Raw genomic sequence first — 26,181 nt, forward strand, 5'->3', positions numbered from 1 at the left:
CCATATTGAAGATCCCTGCCTTTCTATTGGATGGCACTCAGCAGTGGCATTCACCGTATTTTATGATCACAATGGAAAAGCTCTGTGTCACACATTGTTTCTGGTAGGGAAATTTCTGTCAAATAAAAACATTATCCTGTGTCCTCATCCACCCTATTCACTGGATCTGGCACCATGTGACTTCTGGCTCTTCTCCAAAGTCAAAATGACCATGAAAGTTAAATGTTTTGAATAGTTTCAGAGTATTGAAACAGCCACAACAGCGCAACTAAAGGACACTCATGAAAGAGGGCTTCCAGAACTGCTTCAGAAAGTGGCAAGAACAATGGGATAAGTGTGTTCAAAGTGAGGGGAAACATTTTGAGGGGGATTAATGGCAATGTGTCTTTTACAGTAATACATTATTTTTAATTTAAACATTCACCATAGCTTTTGATCACATCTCATATTCTGCAAATGGTGTGCTACTCCTGCCTGTGAGGATATATTTGTTTGTACCTTAATACAAAGTAGATTAATATGAAAATGACCCAGTAAGTGGAATTATATTACTTTTCAATATAGCTTCAATATGATACTTTAACAAGTAAAAGATACAAATTATTTAAATAGTTATGGATTTCTTCTTAAGTCAGAAAATGCTCTAATTTATGTATTATAATATTCTATTTAACAAGTTCAAACTTTAAGGCAATGTACAATACTTGATATATAGAAGTTTCTTAATAAATAATTATTGATTGAATTAAAGTATTAGTCTATGTAGGCCTGTGGGAAATATTGTAGGAGCTACAAAGGGAGAATAATACATATATTTATTTTCATGATGATGTAAATAAGAATATTATCATAAGCCTCATGGATATAAATTAATGTTAGTAATTCATGTGGTTAACAAATTAATGTAACCACATGAAGATGAGGGAGTCTCCATAAAGGAATGTATTATTAATTGGACCTTGATAGAAGTGTAACTATAAGATAGAAATTCAGTTTAATTTGCAACTGTGAAAAAGAAAGAACATGTCAAGCAAAATTTGACAGGTTAGACTTTTTTAACATTATCTCAGAATAGTGAAGGATCATTTGTATGTGAAAGGAATTACAGATAGGGAAAGTAGATTATCAGGAATGATTTGACCTTATTTTACAAGAAAGTGAATTATGGCCCAAAGGGTTTAACTTGTTTGAGATTTCATCAGAAATAGCAAAATTGTGAGCATACCCATTTGGGAAGTTTTAAGGAAACAAGTCTAGACCCCCTTTTAAAAACTCTACATGCTCATTTATGTGTATCCAAACGTCTAGTAAGATGCCTACTAGCCTTTTCAATAAAAATGTAATAGTTTTTAGTATTTGAGTGGATTATCTTCAATATTTCTAAAAATACACTCCTCACCTCTCCACATTCATGTCATGTGAAGGGAAAAATTAGTGGAGAGACTTTTATTCTTCAGGCAACTTATGTTTGAATTTTGGTTCTGCCACTTTTTGTGGCATGGTCTTAGGCAAGTTATTTAATTTTTCTAATCCTCAAGTTTTTCATCTGTAAAACAATACATGCCTTCCTGGCTGTTAGGATCCATTAGAAAATGCTTTCTTGCAATGCATTCTTGTCAGAGTGGGCAGGATGATTTTCCTAAAATGTATATTTAATCATGTCACTCTCCAATGATATCTAAATTTCTTACCTGCCCGAAAGGTATTATCAAATGACCTACATGCTGTTTACTTCTCTAATCTCCTCTTACATCATTCTCATCTCACCTCTATGCTCCAACCATTAGAGCCTTCTCTCTCTGCCCTACTAGCATACCTACCTTACACTCATATTAGGTGATTTGCATGTATTGTTTCCTCTGCTGAGAATGTTTTTCCTTCTGATTTTCATGTTTGCTTGTCATTCATGACTCAGCCTAAATGTCATTTTTACAAAGGTCTTCCCTGACAACCTCATGAAAAGTAGCTGCCTCCTACAACTGGTAAATATTACATTAATCTTTTTTAAAAATGGCTTTTATTGGTAGCTGAAATTATCTTGTTTATTTGTTTTTATTTATTGTCTAGATTAGGAAACTTTTCTCATTTATTTTTTGAAATTTATACTGTTCCTGGCAGTTTGTGAGCCCTCAATAAATATTGTTGAATAAGGAAATAAGTTAATTTTTGTTACCATAATTATGAATCCAATATAGAAAAGATGTAGAAAATAACCAGTAAGACTTTAACCCAGACTATGTATACAATACTTTGGTACACATTATCTTAGTGAATTATTTAATTATTGTTAAAAGATGAACATTGACTGTAAAAGAAAACAAAGCTCACAGTGATAATTCCAACCTGCAGACATGACTCTGGAATTTGACAAAGTAGAGAAAGAATCATATGACATAATTCTTTTTTGTATTTAGGATTAAATAATTTAAGACTAAATTAGATCACGAGGTATTCACCATCTATGAAAACATTGTATATGTATAGGGAAGAATTGGGCCCTGCCCAAAGCAGTTCTCTCAGTTTCTGAGAGGTAATCTGTGTTATATCTACTAGTGTCTTTGTTTAGAGTGGGGTCTGGCCACACTGGATCTTTGTTCGGGGCTGGAAACACCGGACAGTCTTAGGGTGGGACTGGCCATGCTAGTAAGACTAACCATGTGATTTAGAGTAAAAACTTCAGGTCATTTGACATCAGACAATCTGGAGGCTGAGATCAACCATGTTAGTCAATCAGTCAATTGATCATACCTATGTAATGAAGTCTCAATAAAATCTGGTTGCGAAGCTTCGTGAGCTTCCTTGTTGGCAATACTCTGCGTCTATTGTCACATATCAGTGCTGGGAGAATAATACATCATGTGCACAAAGGAAACTTTTATTTGGCACCTTCCCAGACTCTAATCTATGCATCTCTTCCTTTGGTTGATTTTTTTGACCTGTACCCTTTCCCTGCACTAAATCATAATTTTAAGCATAGCTTTCAGTGAGTTCTGTAAGTCCTTTCTATGAAATATTGCACTTGAGGGTTTTTGTGAACACTCCAAACTTGCTGTCCGTGTCAGAAGTCAGAGCAGTTTTGGGAACTCTGCCCTTAGACTGTAGTTTGGATAAGTCTGAGTAGCATACTATCATAGGAAAGAAGCTCATAGCTGTCTTATAAATGGTAACATTTTAGATTTGGATGGAATTACTATTAGAGAATAACCATTCTAATATTTATTTCAGGGAACGGCATCAGGCAGGTTATGATTTGCTTCAGTTGTCAGAGATGTTTTGGTGGTTGGCTGGGGTTAGAAATCAGGTTTATCAATCCCAGTCTTTTGGTTTTCCCACTATACGGTATTATTTAACACAAAGTTGACACAGTAAATATTACTGCATAATTTGATTCCTATTTTAGAAGTAAAATTATGACAATTTTAAATTTCTAAATCAATAAAGTATTAATTCCATAGTGTCCTATATATAAAGATAAAGCTAGAATAAAACTTGAGGCCTAAATATACGAAAACTCTACCTGCCTAAAGATACCCAGTATTCTCTAGAGCGGCTATCTTCATCTGGAAAGGGTCAGTTTGCTTTATGATTAACACTGTTGTCACTTGTTTAACAAGCTTTCATATAATGTTTTCTTTGGCAAATTCCAATCCAGCATATATTGGAATACTAAAGTGTTGGGAGACTCATACAATTTTCAGATTCATATACACTGATAATGATGAAAAATAAGCATTTCCAATGAGGACAAAATGACAACTTTAAAAAAAAAGCAGCACACCTTAGAAATTCTAATACAACTAAATTAGTGTAGGGCTAGCAATGAAAAGCCTTTAAAATACTCCTTTGTGTTACACATGAGTGCTTTTTCTGGATCATATGGTTTTCTCAAAATATTCAATAGTTTTGAAAAATTGATATTTTAAAACGGACACTAATGTTCTTTATCAAAATAGCTCGGTGATGATACCTCATTGCCATACAATTAAATGAGATATTATTATTATTATTAGTAGTAGTAGTAGTAGTAGTAGTAGTAGTAGTAGTAGTATCATATCATACATGACATTCTGAGGTAAATGAGATATTATTTTACATGCACTATCATGATACAACGCTAGAAATTCTGAAAGCATAAGAATTCTCTGCTTAGATGCAACACAAAGAATTAGACAGCATTATATGTTTTTCTCGATTCTCTAGCAGGAAGTACAATGAGTAGTCTGAATTATTCTCACACTCTGCGTAGTGTGGGTACAGCTGGAGGTCTTACGTTCCAGGAGAACTACCACATATTGCCCAGAAAGGGAATGTTTTAGAGAAAGACTTTTAAACTTTCCTAACATTATCAAGAAACACTTGTTAGCACTTGTCATAAGTAGTATTGTAAAACATGCCTGTGATATAAGAGTGAATATGTTGTTAGTTTATGTTACTTTTTAGGAGTTTGGAACAAGGGGATAGACTCAGTGAAATACAAGAAACTCAAATGGAATTTTCAGAGAACAATCAATACATGAGTTTGGTTGTAATAATAAGCTTGTGGGAAGATATTTTGCAGAGGGAAGTAGAAATTGTATTGCGGGGTTTTGACTTTCAAGAGAGTTAGCATTTATTCTGTAGACACATACCATTGACTTTTGTGTGTGTGTCTGTGTGTTACGACAATAAGGGAACGCATTCAAATGAATACTTTAATAAGAGTAATCTCAGAGTAGTGTGCAGAAAAACTTATAAGTGGAAGTTGAAGGATTAGAATGGTTCTTGGAAAAAGGTTGTTAGGGACACAATAAGGAAATAATGAAGTGTGCACTTCATAATGTAGCATGCTCAGCTCCCCTAGCACACAAAGAAAAATGAAGGCTAGAAATAATGATCTTTCTGAAATCTCTAATCTTTATCAAATTATCTGTGTTTGTTTTGACAATGACACAAACTGATTTAGTCAGGTTTAGAATCAAGGATATGATATCTTTTCTGTGACATTGGTTCTACTTTGTCATGAAAATGGAACCCAAAAGATGTCTTTTTTTTCTTTTCCATATTTTAAATGATGACCAAAAAAATGCATGTTTTAAACTAACAGCAATCCTTAAATTTTTAACTTTGAATTATGAAGTTTACTAATTATGTGATATATTTACACTCCCTAGTTTTCTATTTTTATTACTTAATAACAAAATTTCAATTTCTTCCCTCACATAGATTGAAAGAAAATGTTAAGAGTTTAATTTTATATTTTGTATGAATCCGGCTATTAACTTAAAATCCATGTAAAATTATGGTTTTATGAATCTACACAAAAGTTAACTTTTCCAAAAAAGTGAAATATAGCATGATATTTGAGTTTCAGTATTTTAGTACTGAAACTCAAATAGTACTGTGCTACTTGGAATAACTTATAGAATTGCTTACTTTTAGTATAAAGGGAAGAATTAGAAACTTGGCATCATAGCTTTAAGAATCTCATTTTGCTAGATATTTCACCAGTACAAAAAATACACAATAATAATCAAGACAAAATATTGTCTTATGCTCATATGTATTATGGCAATATGTTATTTTAATGAATAACATAAGATCACCATTCATATTTGCAGAATGTATGTTTTTGGATTTATAGTGGGAACCCTTCTGAGTAAGTGTGGATTAAGAATTAAGATGAAATTTTGAAAATTTTTATTGAAAATATATTTTGAGCTACTGAAATCCATAAGTTAAAATCAGTAACTAGCATAGAGAAAATTGTGTTTGGAAATACTTTATGGCTGCCATGTTGAAAGGTGGAGGTAACTATCATAACGATTATCTTTTCTTTAGAAAACCAACAAATCAAAACCAAGTAACTATCCTAAGAGTAGGAATTATAAAATATCATCATGTTAATTTCTCTTCCCCAAAAAATAACAGTGAAATCATGTCATTACAAATATATGCATGCAGTTGTGTATTATCTTCTCTTCTCCACTACATATATAGGTGTGCACAACTCAACTCTTGTCAAATTGTATGTTCCCAGCCTGTTCCGATGCCTGTTTTGGATAATGTGTGTACCTTTTCACATTTACATCTCTCTTTTTTCAGAATTCACATAATTTGTCTTTCTGGGGGTAATGTGAATTATTTAAAGATACTCATCAGGTTAGTCGACTTCATATTTTTTTCCATGTAAAAAAGAATATAGTTATTATAAGGCAAGTCTCAGAATGTATACTTAGACACACAGGGAAGTTAGACTAATGGTCTTGTACAATGCTACCTCATACATTTTCGATAATAAAATAATATTTTCCTTTTACTCAATGTGGAGACAGACTCCTATGATTAGCAGAGAATGAAATGTATATCATAGCATGTGATGATAATGTAGAATGACTAGAAGAAGAATGCAAACTAGATTAACTATCCCTTATTAATTTGAATAATTCTCTCTTCACTTTTAGACCAAATAATCAGAGCAGTTGTACTGTGTCATTAAATATTTGTAAACAACTATTGAAGTCTAGACCAGGATGCCACATCTTGCTTGTAAATATTTTAAGCCTGTTTGGAAAGTCCTTTGACTAATATATAATAGTACAGCAATGAAATTAATGACATCTTTATAATACCACAATTAAGGATATTTTAATAATTTAATAATCTCCTTTGATAGAATTCTTTCTTTTTTGAGCAATACTTTCTTATGTAGTGACATGTCTCAGCTTTCTTTAGTTTTAGCAAGATGGTAATTGTCATCTTTATCGTAATAAAGGGACAGATAAGGCTAAAGAGTTGCTTTAGAATGGACCTTATGGAGTGGTTATCTATTAATGTAGTGATCAGAGCTTGTTGTCTCAACTTTGTAGCTTCAAAATTTGATTTTATTATTTCTGCCAATAGCAACCAGGTTCTGGAAAATTGATTCACAGTACCAAAAGAGACTGATTTATAAATGATAATACCTATTTTATTTATATGTCAAAGAGATTGGCATTTCTTTATTAGAATACAGTTATTTGTAAGGTTTATGAGAAAAGAAAACACGCCTATTAGGTTCATCGTTATGTCCTTAGGGTTTAGAAAATTAATTTTTTAATTACTTCATTAATAATGATTTAGTTTACGCTAATGGCTTGCAGTCATTTAGGAGATTACATGAGTAATCAGTATTGTTAACAGAATTTTAAATATGTGCTTACAGAATACTTAGTAATAATTATGGTTGATGTAAAACCCAATTTGTTAATCTTACAAATTTAGTAAATAATTAGTATTTCCTTACAATTAAACAATCAGTGGTTCTCAAAGTAGTCACATAAATCCTACATACTGATAAACTGGAATATGTATTAAATTTTCCATGGCACTTAAACATTGGTTGAACTTTTATATAATCAAATTCTTCCCAATGTTTTAATAAAATACCAAATCTAAAATACAAACTTATCTTAAACGTTTTAGCCACTTTTAGAGAAGAAAATTATTATACATATCACAAGCATCTCAAAGCAAATCATTACGCTTTCCCTAAAACTGGTTACAAATATGCTCATACCAAAGATTTTCATTTCTTTTTATCTTTTTGCTTCTTACACTTTGCTGATATCAAAATGTTCACATTTCCCTGGAATTTCAAAAATATCTGAGTCTATTGTTGTACTTCCATAGTATTTAGTAATCATACAGACTTAAAAAAAAAAAAAGAAAGTTGTTTCTTAAATTTGCGTATTCCAGGTTGTTTACTAGATAATTTTTTATCTAGTCGTTGTAATTTGCTGTATATTCAGAGGATTTAAACTCAAGATACTGACCATCAGGATGGACTTTCTTTTTTCAATCAATCTTTACTTATTATATGCCCTTGTGCATTTACAAGTTTATGCCTAACTTTTAATTCTGTGCAATATTAATGTCTCCTCACAAAATAATTTGCTTTTTAAGTTTCCAATGGCTTGTGTTACATACATAACAGTTTTCCTGTTAGTATAATATATATGCCTGGTATATTAACGTTAGTAAAAAAATGAGTTTCATTATTATATCTTTATTATGGAGAGCTATTAGGTTTTTATCTACCAGGAGATGAGAGACTATTTCTGCTTAGTTACCACTTCTAGATAGTCCACTAATTTATCAAATGTCTGAAACACACAGTTGTACCACCTTATAAACTGGGCATGATCATTAGTGTTAATTAAATCCTGGACTCCTTTTCTACTTGGTTATTATGTGTGACTGTTAGTGCTGGTAAGTCCTTTCTATTCCTGACACAGAACAACTGTATTTTATCCATATATTATTATAACTAACAAAAACAATAAAAGTTAAAAAAAGATTCTATCTTGTTTGTAGTTTTTGTGTGTATATCATTAGTGCTTCTTTATATCCTTCATACTAACTTCTCTGTTTGAATATTATACACTGTTAGCCTTTAACAGACTCAAATTGTTTCATTTAGTCATAATGATTTAGTTTTTATTTTTCATTTTTTTGATGATTGTTATGTCAGAAATTAGCCAAGGAGAAGCCATTTAGGGTTACTTTTCTTAGCCTTTCAAAACTGCCTCTGACTTTTTATTTTAGACAAACTTTGTTTTTTTTGGCAACAACAGGATATTCTAGAAATATTCTGTGCTTTTTCTTTCTTTCTTTTTTTCCCCCCATTAACTGAGGACTCCTGGTTCTTTTGTGTTGGTGGATATTGGACAACAAGTGTTTGAATTGTCCGTAAGTGCTGGCTGAGGGCAAAAATATTGTTGCTGCTATTGGTCTTTTTTAAGGAGAGATCTGGAAAAGATATTTCTTTTTAGGTTTATGAGGTCACAGTGATTTTGTTTTTCCTGTAACATTGTGTTGCTTCATCTATTTTCCTTTTATTATGAGGTTTCACCGGTTTCAAATACTCTCCACTACACTAGCAAGAAAGTTCTTAATAAGCAAGATATCAACACGTGATTTAGAATGAGTAGATTTAAAAAAAGTTCATTTAGACTAGTAGTAAAGGGACCCCTGCTAATAATCCAAATGTCAAGAGTCACCTGCTAAATGAGAATTAAATTATAACAATGTAGTGAGTTTCCCAAATTTAAGTTGTTCATTTTGTTGGTGTATCTTAAATTAAATGTTCGAAGAACAGTGGCAGGTTCAATAACTATTTTATTTCCTTATTAAAAAAAATTAACTTTGTTTTTCAAACTGTGGGTGGATGTATTAACTACAAAATCAAAAAGAGGGTTGAATAGTCCAGTCTTGAAAAGGTCATGTATCCTCTGGACCTCAGGACCTCCTGGAACCAGGAAACAGATGACCTACTACTATGACATTTTTCATTTTTCAAGTAGACTTAGAATGGTCTTAACCATACAATGAATTCCAAGCTCCCTGATGCAACAGCATTTTGCTGTGATATCTATCACACACCCACAAACACAAACTTTTATCATTTCTATAAAACTACTCTCTGACCAGCAAGTTTGGTTAAGATGCCCATCTTGAACCATCCACAAATAAACCCCATCCAAACAGGGGGTTTGGCTCATGTAATAACCTGGTACCTTTTTCTGTATCTGGATTCAGTAGGGTGGTTCCAAATAAAAGGGGAAAATACTGTACAAACCATAGAAGCTTACCATGAGGAAGATGTTCTTACTTGACATAACAGCAAAAAGTATGACCATCTTACTTTTGACAGTCATATGCCAAGCACTCATTTCTTTCCTTTCTTTCTTTGTTCAACATTAATTTCTTTCTAAATGTTGGTTGTATTAATTTTCTGGAGCTTCCTTAAGAAAACAGTACAGACTGGGTGATTTAACAAACAGAAATGTATTTTCCTACAGTTATGGAGGCTAAAAGTACCAGATCAAAGTGTAGGCAGTTTGTCTTCTCCCGATACCTCTCTCCTTGGTTTGCAGATGACTGTCATTTTGCCGTGTCTTCACATTATCAATAATCAGTTAATCTAATAGGTATTTATTTCCTCCTTTCATTCCTTCTAGTCTAACATAAATGATTGGGAAATGATAACTGGATACCCAATTCCAAATATGGTCTAAGTTAATGTCTCACAGTTGCTACTATGTACAAAATTTGTTTGAGAAACAATTTATTAAATGTGTCAGAAGAATGTTACACAAATATGAAAGATAAATATTAGAAAAATCATCTAAAATTTCAGTTCACAGACTTCTATGCATTTGGGAAGCTTTTACATCCTCTTTGTGCATTTTTAAAGAGCAAAATCTTATTTCATGATCATGAAAAAAGTTTTGATTAAAATGCTTTATTGTATTTTAATCTTTCTTACTTGTTCATATGTATCTCTGTTTAATTATACATGTCCTTAAAAAAAGCTAGCATACCAATAAATGGAAAAGCTAATATTTTGATAATAATTCTTGAAAATTTGTATTGGGCTGATAATTTAAAGATAGTCAAATATTTTCCTGTATCAGTTAAATTTTTTCACTTCTAATATGAGTTCTTTTTTGCTTCGTGGCATCTACATGTGAATATTTCCTCAGTTTTTCAGTATTTGTGCCTCTAATTATTGATTTTGCTTTTTCATCAGGATGTTTTGAATAATTTGGGATCTTGTGAATTGGATGAAGATGATCTAATGCTTGATCTAGAAATTTTAGAAGAACAGAGTCTTCATCCTTCTGGTAAGTGTTGAATAGATGTGCAATATCTTACAACACTGATCCTAGTTATTTATATTTCATTGATGAGCTAAATATTGTTTAGGCTGCCTTTCGTCTTTTCAGCTCCAGTTTGTATATGTGCAAGACATTTGCTAGGTATCATGAACACATGATTCTGGTTATCTTAAAATCTATTATGGAAATATAAATCCAGATGGAAGATAAATATAAAATAAAATACAAAACCCTATAAAACAAAAGTTGTTTCAAAAAAAGGACTTTCTAATTAAACACTTAATAAAACGGTTATTTTTTTTGAAGAAAACAACAATTATAATCCCAGTTTTCATCATTTTATACAACCAAATGTTGAGTTTGTAGATCTTTTTGAAATTACTTTTTGAAAACTTAGTCACGTCAATAATAACTGCATGGTTAATGTTGATGCAATAAACTTGACTTCAAAATTAATAATTACCAACAGCCACCACAAACACATACTCATAAACACATACATACACATACAGTTATAGTATGATATAAATTTTTGTATAAATTAAGAATGGATCCTATTATATTTGTAATACTTTATATTAAAGCATACAAAGTCATATCTCCAAATACCAAAATTACTCCATTTAAAGTAGGTTACAGGGATTAATTGTTCATTCAAATTTAGATAATTGGCTACAGAGGCAAGCTTTTACTCATTTTGCTTTTTATTACTAATAATACCTTTAATACAGTCATTTTTAAATAAAGTAGAAATAAAATTAAATTGGACCTTAAAAAATCTTGGATCCTACTGAATACATTTGAGAAAATCAACCTCCTGGATTTTAGTGTCCATATTTTTAACTACTAGAAATTAGATATAATCTCTAAAGTGATTTCAGGCTCTAATATTTTATGCTGAATTTTTGTTCATGCAATATTTTTATATTATAGATAATGTCATATTAACAATTGTCAAAAGAAGCAATAACAATGTTTATATTTTTTACACTTTATTTTAGTTTAATAAGAAACTACTTGAAGTTCTTTTATTTGAATACAAACTTAGAATAACCATTTCTTGAGACGTTCGTCCTACAGTTGAGTTGATATTCTTTTCAAAATATAGATTTTTCTCACTTTTATGCAGATACCTTATGCAATTTTGTTATTCATGTGTATTTATCATAAAATAGTTACACGTGGTGAGAATGCACACCCTTTTGGTGGGAAATTTGTCAATATCTAGCAAATCTATAAATCCATTTATTTACTTTTAGACCCAACTATCCAGCTTTTAGAAATCTATTCCTAATAGATTCGAAATATACAAAATATTGTATTCAAATAATTACTAATAGAAAAATATTTGTAATAACAAAATATTGGAAATACCTTAAATGTATTTAAATAGGATACTTGTTGAATATACAATGCTATATTAAGCATTGTATATTATACTAAGTTATTATACTAAGTTTTTGTATAATATACTAAGTTATTAAGAGGAATAATAAAGGTGTATATGTGCTACAGCAAGATTTTAAGGAAATATTGTTGATGCAGAATTTTGCTGTGATGGGTTAGACTTGTAGGTAATACCTAAACACACTTATCTTAACATCACTAAAAGTATAACAACTAGACATTTTGTCCCTCTTAATGCAATGCCTAAGGAAGTATATAGCACCAGCACTTCTGCTCACAAGTACTTAAATCTATTTGAGTCCCTTGATTTAACTATGATTTCACAGGAAATATTGGCTTAAGGGGAGAAGGAATGTTAAATGGCCTGATGAGATAGACAGCAACCGAATACAAGATGTGGAGAATTCTATAGGATAAATGGTCAGGTTTCTTCCACAAAGAAATGGCATGATAAAAAGGTGATGTGTGTTGTAGATTAAAAGTAAGAAATGGAATGTAATTTGGTGGTTACCAGAAGGTAAAGGGGTTGGGGGGTGGGGGATGAGGGTGAGGGGGATCAAATGTATGGTGATGGAAGGGGAGCTGACTCTGGGTGGTGAACACACAGTGTGATTTATGGATGATGTGAAAGAGAATTGCACACCTGAAATCTATGTAATTTTACTAACAATTGTCACCCCAATAAATTAAAAATAAATTAAAAAAAAAAAAAGACTACACATCTATTGTAAAAGAATTGGAGACAACCGATAACAGTAGATAACTGTTATCTTCTATTTTCTCAATCACAGTTTGAATAAATATCCTATTATAACTGGAAAAAAAAAATAAAATAAAAAAAAAGAAATGGAATGTGACATCTTTATTGGCATATCTATTGAACAAAATAAAATCACTATAGAAAGATATTCATGAGTTAATCAGAGAAATTTGAGAACTAGCTGAATTATGTCAGAATTATTATTATTTTGTTGAGTGTGGACTCTTTTCTAAGGAAAATTCTTTAAATAGACACGTGGCATCTGATCTTTATTTTACCTACAAATGTAGAGACAAGAATAGAAAAATGAAGTTGGAAATTTGTTGAAAATTATCAAAGAAGGGAAATGGTGCTTGGGGTCAAAGGTTTATTCATTAGTTATAAAATTTTCTCTATTTTGTGCATTTGTAAAGATTTTCACAATAAAAAATAAAACCAAGTAATAATTTAAAAGAATTATAGGTAGTGTAGTAATCTCAGTTATGTTTGGCAGGCAACAATGATGAAGAGCAAAGAATGACTTGAAAATGGAAAGACTTATTTATCCTCTTGCTTGCAAAATAATATTCATTCAATGCAAATAGGGTAATAATAAAAGAAGGATATGAAAAATAAGATGAAGTCACAGGTGCGTGACTCACACAAAATGTATACTGATATTATCACAATGAGTGGAAAATGTTACTTGGGGTGCTCTACTAGTGATATGTGAAGAAAGAAACACAACCAGTTGCATGATTTAAAAAATATGCCATCAGTCATTCAGTCAACCAATCAATTCATTTTTAAAATAATGAAATTCTTCTTACTAAGAACTGAAAGATATTTAGCTCACATGTCTTAATACGATATAAATTACTTATATCAAGAGCAGTTTCCTCAGCAACTCCTCACAGTACAAGCTGGTGGCATGATGTTCAGTAGAGGTAGTATAGTGGTGACACAGCAGTGTAGCAAAAGCTAGGAGCTTTATGAGAATTTTGCTTAATACAAAAATTAAATCCAGTTCCTTGTCTGTAGTTCATATTCCTCGGATAATTTTAATGTTGAGAATAATTAAAGTAAATGTTGTCAAGCATTTTTCTCAGACATAAGGTAATTAGGTTAAAGCTTAATAAAATATCTCATGTTCAACATTGTTACTTCCTGATGGATCCTCCATCATGAACTCTGCAAAACGTACCCCTAATGTAACTGAATAAGATAACTTTTCTACAAATAGATGTTATCAACAACCAGTTAAATATAAAACAGTGCGTACTGTTCGATAAAGAGATAAGAGTAAGAACTTAAGTTTTGGTTTTGGAGCATTTAATCTTTAACTATTTTCTGAAATAAACTAGAACCAGGTAACATTTTTATTTAGCCTGCTAGTTGTATTACCTTCACAGTGGTAGAAGCTAATGGGAATCATGTACCTGGCTAATTTGGCAGTTAAGCATCGTAATTAATTAAATGAGTTAAAGTTAAAAGGAAAGAAGGCTAAAACACATTTTGGTATTTCCTGTTTGGAACATATTAATTAAAATACTATTTCTCTAATTCTTTCCTTGGCTCCTCTGTTAACACTAGGAGTGGGTTGTGTATATGTTTTAGTAATTAGTAGCTGGAAATCTAAGTTGAAAGGAAAGGAAAACTGAATACCTATAATAAGCCATGCTCTCTTTCTCAGTATCTCAAATTAATCCTCACAAGAACTCTCAAGAAGAAATCGTATTTTAAAGACCCATTCAGATTAAAGAAACTGCAAATTAATATCAAAAGAGAACAGCCACATTGGTGACAATTGCATCCAAGTTAGAATTCCAGTTTTGCTACAGTGGCCTTGGGCAAGTGATTCAGTCTTTCAGAGCCTACTTTCCTAATTGGTAAAATGATAATGGTATCTATCTTAAAATATCATGCTACCTAAATGGGTGACTATTTATATGTAAAGTTGTCTAGAATAAAATAGGCGCCCACTACAAATCGGTTACTTCTCTTGAAATCTTAGTTTTAATTCCTTGTCAAAGAGTTTGTCATATCATTGTTTTTTTCCATAGTGCTCAATTTCTTAATGATTCATCATTATTATATATTATTTTAAAATATGCTTTCTGATTTGAATTTTTATTATCTAAATTCTGTGTGACATTTTAAGTGATGTTTTGTTAGTACCTATTATTCTGAAATTAATTAAGTCACTTTGCTTATAACAGGTGGTACATTTCTTTGTGTTAAAACCGATGCATTGAAATGCACAAAAACATTTTTTTTTTCCGGGTATTACTCATACTCTGTTTCCCTCAAAATAAGACCTAGCCAGAGAATAAGCTGTAATGCATCTTTTGGAGCAAAAATTAGCTTAAGACCCGGTCTTATATTATATTATAGTAAAATAAAACTGGGTCTTATATTAATTTTTTTCTCCAAAAGACGCATTAGAGCTGATTGTCTGGTTAGGTCTTATTTTCGGGGAAACACAGTATGTCCAAAATACTACAACATATTTAAAATAACAATTTCTCAAAGAAAGAATAAATTCCTATGTTAAATATTTTAAAATGTATTAGCCCAAATTTTTTAATATTCAGAGATAAAGCTAAGGTTTTACTTTGTATTAAATTTGATCTTTCTAATTTGCAGATGAGTTAATTGAAAATAGATTTTACTTAGTTATCATTCTTTGATAAAAAATTCTAACGGTCATTGAGATGATTGAGTGAAGAAATTTTCCATTGTTTCTCTTATTTATTTTATACATAAAACACTTAGGGTAGTATCTCTTGGTATATGTCCACATGCAAATGAGGAAGTAATGGGGGGTGATATAAATAAGGAAATAATTAGGTAATTGCTAAATTATTTTGAGTTTGATGAGAAAGCGGTATGATATTCTGCAGTGAGTTAGAAACGCCTCCTGTGTCTATTAATTAAGAAGGTAATTTTTATTATTAATTTTTAATGGATAATAGCACAGCAGAACAGAGATGAAACCCTAGTGGCTTTGCTAATATGAATGATAACATACAAATTACAACAACATTCACACAGGAAAAATTATAAAAATAAATTATAACTTTTTGCAAGCTTTGTTATGTTTAAGTCAGAGAAAAGTGTGTAGCTTCAATCTGATTGTGTAATGCTAAGAATATATGACACTTAATTTGGAAGTAGCTAAAAACCTGGACTCTGGGCAAATCTTAGGCAACTATCAGGCTATGTGAACTTGAACAAATTATTTAATCTCTCTCAGTTTCCCTCTCTTCATCTGAAAACGGAAGCAATCAAAGTATATACCTCATAAGTTTGTTGTGAGGATTAAGTTCAAAAAGCCCAGGAGAATGCTCTGTTTCATGTCTGGCATGCAATATTTTGTAAGTACTACCGCTGCTACTACTTTTTTACAATATGATAAAATATATTGATAAATATAAATATAGTGATAAAATATAATGCCAGAAGATTAATAGGCATCCAGTCTTAGAAAATGTGATTTTTCCAGTCTCTAGTAACAGAGCATCTCAACCATATTTTCAAGTATAGTATTTCTCCAATTTTAAGTATAGAATGCCATAACACATGCAATTAATTTTGTGACTATCACATATTTCCACACTTACACAATTATCACATTAAGTAAAATAGTAATAAATTAACACTTATTGAATTTATATGCCAATTCAATGAGTTAAATAATGTCTTTCACGTTTGAGAAAATGAAAGCTTTGAGTGATAAAATATGACAGGCAGTAGATATTCTAGCTGGACCCAAAGTTTTTCTAACTCTGAAGGCTCTGTGTTTAGTCCTTATGACTCTTTTGACTAATAAAAGTAATTCCTATAAAATTTTTAAATTATAGGTACAGTGAAAAATTTGTTTCAAACTGGCTCTTCTTTCCATGAACTTTTTTGATTATGGGCATCACTTATATATGTTTGTTTTTGACTTTATGCAAGAAGCTGAAATTAACTTATATTTACTTATGGAAGAATCTATGTGGTGCGAAAACTAATGTAGGTACTATGTTGCTTCTGTTTTTACTTTGTCTTTAAGCTATAATTTATAAGCACTTTGGATTATCTCATTCAATCCTAACAACAACTCTTAGAAAGTACACGCATTACCATTTTGGCTTCATGGATGAAGGGATGGAGGTACAGGCGAACACTGTTGTTAGTCCAGGATTACAAACTAGTAAAGTGGCAGAACTACGGTTTGAATTATACTGTTGTGAATTGATGCCTACCCCCTATTTTCACTATAAAAAGCACTCAATGATGTTTAGTTTCTAGAAAGAACAGTTATAATAAAGGTGCAAAATGTTCTATTGTAATACGCTCTTTGGGTAACACTGTAGTAAAGATGCAATTGCGACATTAGTTGTCACTTCATGTTTTTCATCAGCTGGTGCTTTTGCTTTCTCATTTCTGCTTTCAAATGGTACGTGTTACCTGCTTGCTCGCCATTAGATGGCAATCTTGTACTGATAATGATGATAGTAATCCTAGCATACATTTGTATTCAGCTTTATAGTTTACAAGGGATTTCAAATATGTTATCTCATCAAATTATCACAATAACACTCTGAAATAGGTGTTAATATATTCCAAGTACAGTGGAAGAAGCAAGTACTCTCTGGTTAAAAAATGTATTGAGGTTCACACAGCTAATATTAACCCAGATCTTAACATTAAATGGCAGGTTCTTTTCACTATCTTTCTAGCCTTACCACTTCTAATTTTACATACAGTTCTAATATATTTGGTTAGGTATTTTTCAAGGCCATTGAAAATCACAGTAACATCCCAGAAGAGGAGAAAGGAGTTGCTTCAAACAGGCATGCTTAATGTGGTGAAAAATAAGGACTGCTAGCCTAAAAGCAAGACAGACGCAAAAGCGTAGAAAAGTAGACAAAGTCATAAAGCAGAACAGTGTGGGTCCATTTAATGCAGGAACAGACATCTCCTTCTGTATCAGCAGGCCATGAGGCATTATTGTATTGCAACATATGACTCCATTGCATTTTAAGCATTATTATCGCCTTGAATCATCAAGAAAACAGTGTTATATTCTGACTACTCCGATAAGATAGCAAACTATCCGACGTACAATTTACTTTGGAAGTATAGCTCTCTGAAATGTTATTTTTACTCTTTAGTTTGTTAAGAGAAAAAAAAAATTGTAGTTTTTTATAAACTTGAGCTATCTAGAAAGTATCATTTCATAAAGGTTCCATGTTGCAAAACTTTGGATATATTTTTAAATAATTTAAAAATAATTTTTATATAATTTTAAATATTGTTTTCCATATTCCTTCCCCCAAGATCTTGCAAATGACTGAATAGACATAAAAGTTGTGTGAAAAGTTTACAATTGTCATCCTTGAAAAAGCAATAATTTATTTTTGGTCTACTGATAGAGCATAGGGATCATGATATTACTTAAACGCAACACTATACAATTATCGGTAATGTCTATTTCCAGGATAGATATTGCAAAATTTTAATGGTTTTTGTTTATTTATTGATTTTGCTTGTCCAGTTTATTAATTGACCAATTGATTACTTCATTAATTTGATATTGCTTTCAATTCCCATTTTTTAAATATCAAGCATGTTCAAAATATGACATTCACCTGGGCACATTATTTTCCATTCACTGTGTTAAATGGTGTACTTAAGTGCCAGAAGAAAAGCCTTAACTGGAAGAGAATTTTAGATATTATGAAATAGACCCTGTCTACTTCTGCTCCTCATGAATATTCATTGTTTTAGAGGTGTTGTTCAAGGCCATGGCGTTATTTTGTAGTAGAAACAGCCTGTTAATAAGAAATTGGCCAGTTCCATTTAGTAAGCACAATTGCAATTAATTATTTCATTTTTTGTGTTATATTTGCCAACAGAGTAAGTCATTTGTATTTGTGGATTTACAAGTGCCTCTGGCTATTTTGCCTGACAGACTTGCTATACTTCAAGAGCTTTGCTTAGCTAGAAGGAAGGCTTTTAGGTGGAATGGTTTTCAAAACCTAATCAACTATTGTTGAAAATGTTTACACATTCTGACCTAATTTAATGTTAAATGACAGTAATTTTAATGAAGTCATAGAATTTAATTGTAACCTGCTATTGTAGCACTTTCTACCGTTACAAATTCTCTTTTGCTGTGCAAAAGGGCAGTTAATGACTCAAGTTCATTAGAGGATACAGTCAAAGGAAAAGATTTCTTTCATTCAGTATGGTTTTTCTGGAGCAATTAGAAAGAAAATAAGTGTCTCAATATAAAATTTCATGGCCTTTTACAATTATGTGGTAGCATCTCCACACAATTGCTTGAATAATGCCGACAACATCAGCTGTCACTATCAAAATGAACAAGTAATTAAAAAAGCAAATGCTAGTCTTTGTTCTGAAGAAATAGAAAATTTATATATGTAAAATTGTTCATCAACAAGAAAAATAATCACTGACATGAAACAATGTTCTACAGTGCCTGAGGCAGAAAAGAGAGAAATAATAAGGAACACTTCACACTATTTCAACAAATTAAATTATAATTGTACATACACTAAAAGCAATTACAAAATTTCTATTCCTTAAATTATAAGATTCAAATGGTATTATTTATCAGGCAATCCTATAGGCAATCCTCAGGCAATCCTTTTATTTATATTCTGATTCGCCATCTTTTCAATCAAAATTTCCAAGAGTCTATAGTGGAATTGGGAGTCTCTTATTCTTATGAGGACCACCTTTCTATAACCAGGCATCTTAGTAAACACGACCATAAGTTGTCTGAATAATTAGTAGATTTGCATGGTGCCTTGATATTAGCATCAAACTCTGACCCCCCAGCCTTTTGATAAGACCTTCCTCAGTGTGTTCCCTACTGAGGTGAGGGGGGAAATGGCGCCTCCACTGAACTCTGGTCATTCTTCGGAGAGGAAGAACAATTTAGGATCTATTGAGATTTGAAAGTTGGTTTAAGATGTGTCCTTCATTATGGAGATTTGACTGGGATTGGGTGAAAATCGTGGTATAATAGTTGATAGGATTGGTGGGATTAGGATGGTGGAAACAGCGAGGTGAGTATTTTAAGGTGAAGCGTTTCATGATTTTTGGAGCATAAGTTCTCTGTTGACGCTTTCTATTGAAGAATTGGTGTGTCTTTGGGGGGATCCTATAATAAACAATAAAAGTTATTTGGAATAGTTAAGTGATTTTAGTAAAGACAATGAAATAATAAAATGACGTTCATATAGTCAGTTACCTGTCGCGTCCCTCATGACCATGGTTGTGGGGAGGGAGAAGGGCGGCGCAGGGTTAAGAAAAAACAGTAGCCATGAATAGAGTGCAAGCGGGGCCGAGGGTTGCAGCCTCAAGGACTGGCCCGGAATCGGGCCAACACATAGTTTTTATTGGTAAACTTCTAAAGAGGTAAAAGATTGTTAATCTCAAGATCTGTGTGTTAGTAACCTGCTGGCCGTCTTTCCGAAAGTTCCCATTGTGTTCCAGCTTGTACTTGGCCTTCACAAACACGCACATCTCCAAGGAATCCATTGAAGGGGAGGGATAGATATAATTCCATGGGGTCTCAGTTTGCTGAGGGACTCCTTTGTGAAATCCTGGGAAGAGTGCGCGGGGGCGGGGTGGGGGGTGGGGGTGGGCAAACGTTTTTGGCAACTGTAAGGCAACAGTTGCCTGTTTGGGGATTGGTGGTTTTAGATCTCAATCTCTCATTGAGGGAGACAGAAGCATAGACACTTTTTAACTGGAGGTATGATCATCCAGATTTTCATTAGTTTTGAAGTGTCATAATCACATGTCAAATCATTGTCTAATCATCCATAAAAGTCAGACTTTCCTCTTCCTTCTACTGGATGACCTTTTCTTGGCTGGATCATTTGATGCAAGAGCAGCTGTGTAACATCATTGAAGACTGTGGAGATGACACGTCTGAATGCTGCAACCAAATAAAAGAAGGATTCTGATTAGGGTTTGTTGTCCACCCTTCCAGAAGTTGAGTGTGCAAATTAAATGAGAGAATAGACCCCAATCCCATTCTGAAGAGCCCACAGAACTAGATATGGGGTTTTTAACCAAACTTCCTAATTTTCTGATTTAATTGCTTTTAGGTAGGGTCCTTTGGATAAGATGACAAAAGCCTCTCCAGCCTAGGCCTCAAAAGGATATTTGAAAACAGTTTACATAGGAAGAGGAAATCTCTCCTGGGCTACAATATGTTAAAACTTTGTGTCAAGTACACCAAGCTCTCAACATCCTAAAAATGATAAGATGGATACATAGGGAAATTATATGAGTGATGGGTTAAATCACTGTACATTTTTCTGTATTTGAAGGTGATTAAGAGACCTGAAAATCTCTTTTATTATTTCTATGAGGTGTTGTCTGCTAATTAAATATCACTCATATGCTCAGAAATATCTGGACTTTTTCTTGGACATCTTGGCATCAATAGTAACTTGGGCTGGCTTCCTCAATTAGAACATTCAGATTAGAAAATTATTAAAATACATATTATTTGGGGAAAACAATGATGAGAATATTCTAAGGAAAATGGGAAAAGAAGTTAATACATTTCAATGATTAATGAATCACATTATTTCACATTTTAATATCTGATATTGATGTGTTTATAATGAAGATATTTTAGCATTGTTTCCTAGATTGATAGCAATTTTGTTTTTCTTTTAAAGAAGTACATAAAATATGTGTATTACAATAAATAGTGTCTTAGATCCAAAATTATATATATTATATACATATATAATATATATATAATCTGTATTATATATATAGATAATATATTAGATAAAAATAGGAATCTGAGAAACACATAGGGGTGAAATATTAATTATTGTATCTATGGCATGACTTCAGATTTCCTCCATTTAAAGAATCTAGAATAACCTCCAATTCTGATTGGACACCCTTAATGGAATCTTGTTTGCTTTTTTGCATCGTCTTATTATTTTCAAAGGTAAAATATTTATCATTTTCTGTAGAGTACTAACTACAATACTCATATTTCTATACCTATATACATGGATTATATATAGTATATTTCATTGATTTGTGCCTATCAATGCATTTGTATGTTCAGATTTTTTTCTAGCCCTACCTACTATGATCTTCATTATCCTTATCTATTAAATATATTACCTTTGAGAGAAGAGATTTCTGTTACTAAAAATTACATTTTTATAGCATATTCAAATTTTTATCACTCTGAGAACATAAGAAGTCAACTTCAACCATCACTCAGAAATACTGATTCCAAAGTCTCTACCTCCAGTTCAAGCCTCTCTCAGGACGTACAGACTAGCAATTTCATCTGATGTCAGTTATAAACTTTAGATTTAATAGATTCAAGATTAACATTATTCTTTCTGCCTTCTAATTTGTTCTTGCCTTAATTATTTCCTCTCTTGTTGAATAATACCAAAATTGTGCAGACTACAAAATTTGAAACCAGGTATCGCTAGCTTTAACTGATTCTACTTTTTAGCTATTCTTGATTCTATACGATTCTCTCCACAATATCTATTTCAGCCTATAGTCAGACCATTTTTTCTCTAATTCTGCTCCAGTTGGTAGTTTGAGGCCCTTTCTCTGGCTCCAGGGCCCGTTAGTGCCATCTTTGTTTTTGTTCTTTCTCTTAGTACCAAACTTGATGCAGAACTCTGAATCTCCTTCAGTTTTCCATCCCTCACTCCACCCCACAAGATTTTTCAATCAAATAAAAACTTTCATGATTAATGTTGACTTCATTTTAGATTTTGTAGTCATGGGGAGTGATCCTTTAAATACAAGTAAGAGCACAGCAGTTAAAAATTATTGGAAGTGTGAGAGAATGTAGAATAGTCAAGTTTTGTTTTACTCTGTCTTCTTGACTTTCCTCAGTTTCTTTCCTGCAACTACATTCTTCACCATATTCTGGGCCCTTTGTGCTCTTTTCTTCTTTAATTCACACAATGCAGATCTACAAGCTACTCCCACTTGTCAGCTGGCTCACAGGTCAAAAGCAGAAACTCCACCCACAAGAATGGTTTAACAAAGCTCCTCCCAACTGGATTTCCATAACCGCTGCTAGAAGAGTATTCTAGTCACTCCTTATATATGTTTGCTTCCTGTTTTATCTCTAAACTTGACTTCCTCTAGTCCTTTCTCTGTACTGCCCAAAGGTGTGTTAACACATCAACCTCATCTGTGTCACTGAGATATTTAAATGTTTTTCAGTATTCCCCATTACCATCATTATAAATTCCAATTTCATTAGAAGTTCCTAAGTTTCTCATCACCACTTTTTCTGCATACTAAGATTGACTTCCAGCAAATATTTATTTAAGATGTGCTACCCACCCTAGAATTATGACATCAAACATGGAAATGTAGCATAGGGGCTAATGGAAAATTCTATTTTTAAAATATTGTTAACACAGAAAAGAGCAGTGTGCAGTGGAAGGATATGGCAATTGGGTAGTGAATATACACTTCCTGAGGAAGTGACATTTAATCTTTTACATGTAGGATAAGTGGATGTGGATGAGGTGTTGGGAAAAATGGTTCAGGAAATTTGAATTCCTAGAGGAAAGTGTGACACAAGGTGCTTTGGTGTAGTGGAGAATAAATGGTGCTAGAAGAATGGCTTGAATGCACCACATTCTCTCTCACCTATGTGACATTTCAAGTGCTGTTTTCTTATTGTGAAATGTTCTTTTCTATCTTTACAGCTATCGGCATTCAATTATTAAAACAAAGTATGAAAACCACTGATCTATTTGAAGAGTCAATACGTGCTCATAAAAAAAATAAATGTAATACTGAGAAATGATGATATGGGCTGAATAAATATAACATACTATATTCAAGGGAAAGATATATTTCTGTGGGCTGCAGTAGGAGGGATAGGCTTTAGGAGAAGTTATACTTGAGCTGTGTTTAAATAAAGTGCATTAAAGGCTGTGAGTGGAGGCGCTCCATGAGCAGAAATTAATATAAAGTTTAAAGAAATAAATATTTAAGTGTATCTGAAAAATAATACAGAGTTAGATCTACCTTTCAAAAGCAAAGATTGCTTAGGGATCATACATAAAAATTTTCATCCTGTCATTATTTTTCTTTGGTCTCATGTGTTTTTAAATAGTCAAAACCAAAATAGGGCTTTGTTTCTGGCTTTTGCTATAAAATAAAATACTAAATATATACATTTTTGAATAAAAGGATAACTTGTTATTTTCAAATGTATGACTCGCTGATGTATATCGGTAAAGAATCATCAAAAAGTATTAGCCAAAAACTGTAGTTCTATGAATTGGAACTTGGTGGTGTACTCTTCTAAATAACTCTGTACTTCTATTTTTAGCAGAATTGCTTTCAAGTTGTTTTGAACAATCTTCTCCATGAAATAGTCTAAAATCATTTCTAGATTATTCTTTTTAAAAATCTTCTTAAATGTTTTTATGCAGTAAGAAGCTACATGTCTACAAAAAACAAAAATAAACTTCAAGTGCAAACATTTAAAAGTAAGTAATTATTAAAGCCAGTTGTCTTTCTAACTAGCCAGTTTGTAAATGTTAAGGGCCATTTTGTGTGTCTAGTAACAAAATCTTTATTCATATCTGTTATCCTAGTGGGAACTTGCACGGATAATCTTCTTAGTTCAGTTCTTAGTTCTTCGAAGATTATTTCTTTAACACTGGAGAATTAGGACAAAAATTAATAAAGTTTTTAAAAAGGCCATGTTTTAGAAAAGGAAGGGAACTTAGATATGTTATAATTTAACTACATTTATATATGAGGAAATTAAAATCCATGAAAAAATGACAATATCATCTAATTTGCAAAAAATTGAATATAGTATAGAAGGATTTAAATTCATTTTGAATATATAGTTCAATAATACTAATGAATGTTATAAATTAAAACACAGGATAAAGCTTTGTTAAGTGACTGAGTCTAGATTATGTACCATAAGGCCCTTTTATGATACAGTTTAAAATTTTGTGATTGACTTTATCCAACAGTTATAGCCCTAAGCTTATAATCATTATTTTTATGAAACATCCTCCAACACCCAGTGGAAAGAAATTTAAACAAAATTTAAACAAGGGTATTTCTTCAGCAACTCTATGATTTTGAGCGTATATACATATGATCGGATGTAGATCTGAGATTCCAAATGTATTTTAAATTTGATTTTAATTATATTCACTAATATATATTTATATGTGCTAATTTTGAGCTTAGAGGCATGATGAGATTTTGTTATTCTAGAATAAAGCAAACTGTACTCTTAATGATTAGAATGTAATGTTAATCAGCCCCATTTTCAATCTCACTTTTATTATAACCACCAGGAACAGAAACTCATTTCTGTAAGAGGCATATTTGTGGTTTTGTTATGTTAGCCAGATCCTTTAGTACTAAATGGTCTAGCCTGACACAGTTTACAGATAGGGTGACCATAGGTCCTAAATCAAACAAGTGTTGAGGATGGATTTGCTAATCACTCTTTTATTTTTCCTTTTCTGTCTTTATGGTTTTAATACTCCTCAGGAGATGCATCTATTTGCTAAGAATACAAAAACTTTAGCTTATTATGCAAAATGTAGTGTTGTTTATTAGGCAGAATTTCACAGTGGAATCTGTTCTTTTTATTTTTCACTTTCTGCATCATCTTCTTGCTTTGACTCATATCTTTCTATGCAGCAACAAAACAGGAAATGCTTTGATACATTTAATGAATAACAGCATTATGTAGAAACATGTATTTATTTTAATATAATAAAAAATTAAGTAAACTATATGAAAATCAGAATGTCAAAAAGATGTCTTAAATGAAGCTCATTGATAGTGGTGAACCAAGCTTTCAGCCAAAGAATATATTCTTCCAGGAGAAGTACTTTATGACACATGTCTTGTATGTACTTAACTATAGGAGATGCTATTGATTACCGGGTTTATTTAGAAACATTTTGATAGTCTTACCTTAGGCCTTTGAATTCATTCTCACACATTTGGTCATTTATTAGTAATAAGTGTAGCCTCAGATGCCAGCCTAGGAATGCCGCTCATTCTATGGTAGATGCTATTTAGCTTAGTATTTTCAAAATTAGACAAATACTAAATATGATTGAAATTTTTCTTCTAATATCAAAGCTGTCAGGAAACTGCCTATCGCATAAGAATTTGAGAATTAATAACAAAAAGTATACATTTGAAATGTGGTAATGAAGTAATTAAAGAAAAAAAAAACCTCTATGGGTAAATACCTTTTAGAAACATTTACATAGAAGTGAATTTATGTATAACTAAAGCAAATTAAATTGCACTCCATTTTGCTATTGTTGTCAGTGTTTTATTTTGTGTATTATA

The 26,181-nt window shown here is 31.8% G+C and overlaps 1 protein-coding gene across 4 annotated transcripts in view; it reads left to right on the plus strand.

The window, feature by feature from the left end:
• CCSER1 (coiled-coil serine rich protein 1) overlaps positions 1-26,181 on the plus strand; it is a 1,122,560-nt gene that overhangs the window by 211,027 nt on the left and 885,352 nt on the right. For all 4 annotated transcript variants that reach the window (XR_004422964.1, XM_033105324.1, XM_033105323.1 and 1 more), the window contains one exon: positions 10,550-10,643. Coding sequence is in view for 3 of the 4 variants with exons in the window: in XM_033105324.1 (XP_032961215.1) it covers positions 10,550-10,643 (94 nt within the window). In the remaining variant the exon portion in view is untranslated. The remainder of the gene's footprint in view (positions 1-10,549; positions 10,644-26,181) is intronic.

Source organism: Rhinolophus ferrumequinum, chromosome 5, assembly GCF_004115265.2.
Source record: "Rhinolophus ferrumequinum isolate MPI-CBG mRhiFer1 chromosome 5, mRhiFer1_v1.p, whole genome shotgun sequence".
NCBI lineage: Eukaryota > Metazoa > Chordata > Mammalia > Chiroptera > Rhinolophidae > Rhinolophus > Rhinolophus ferrumequinum.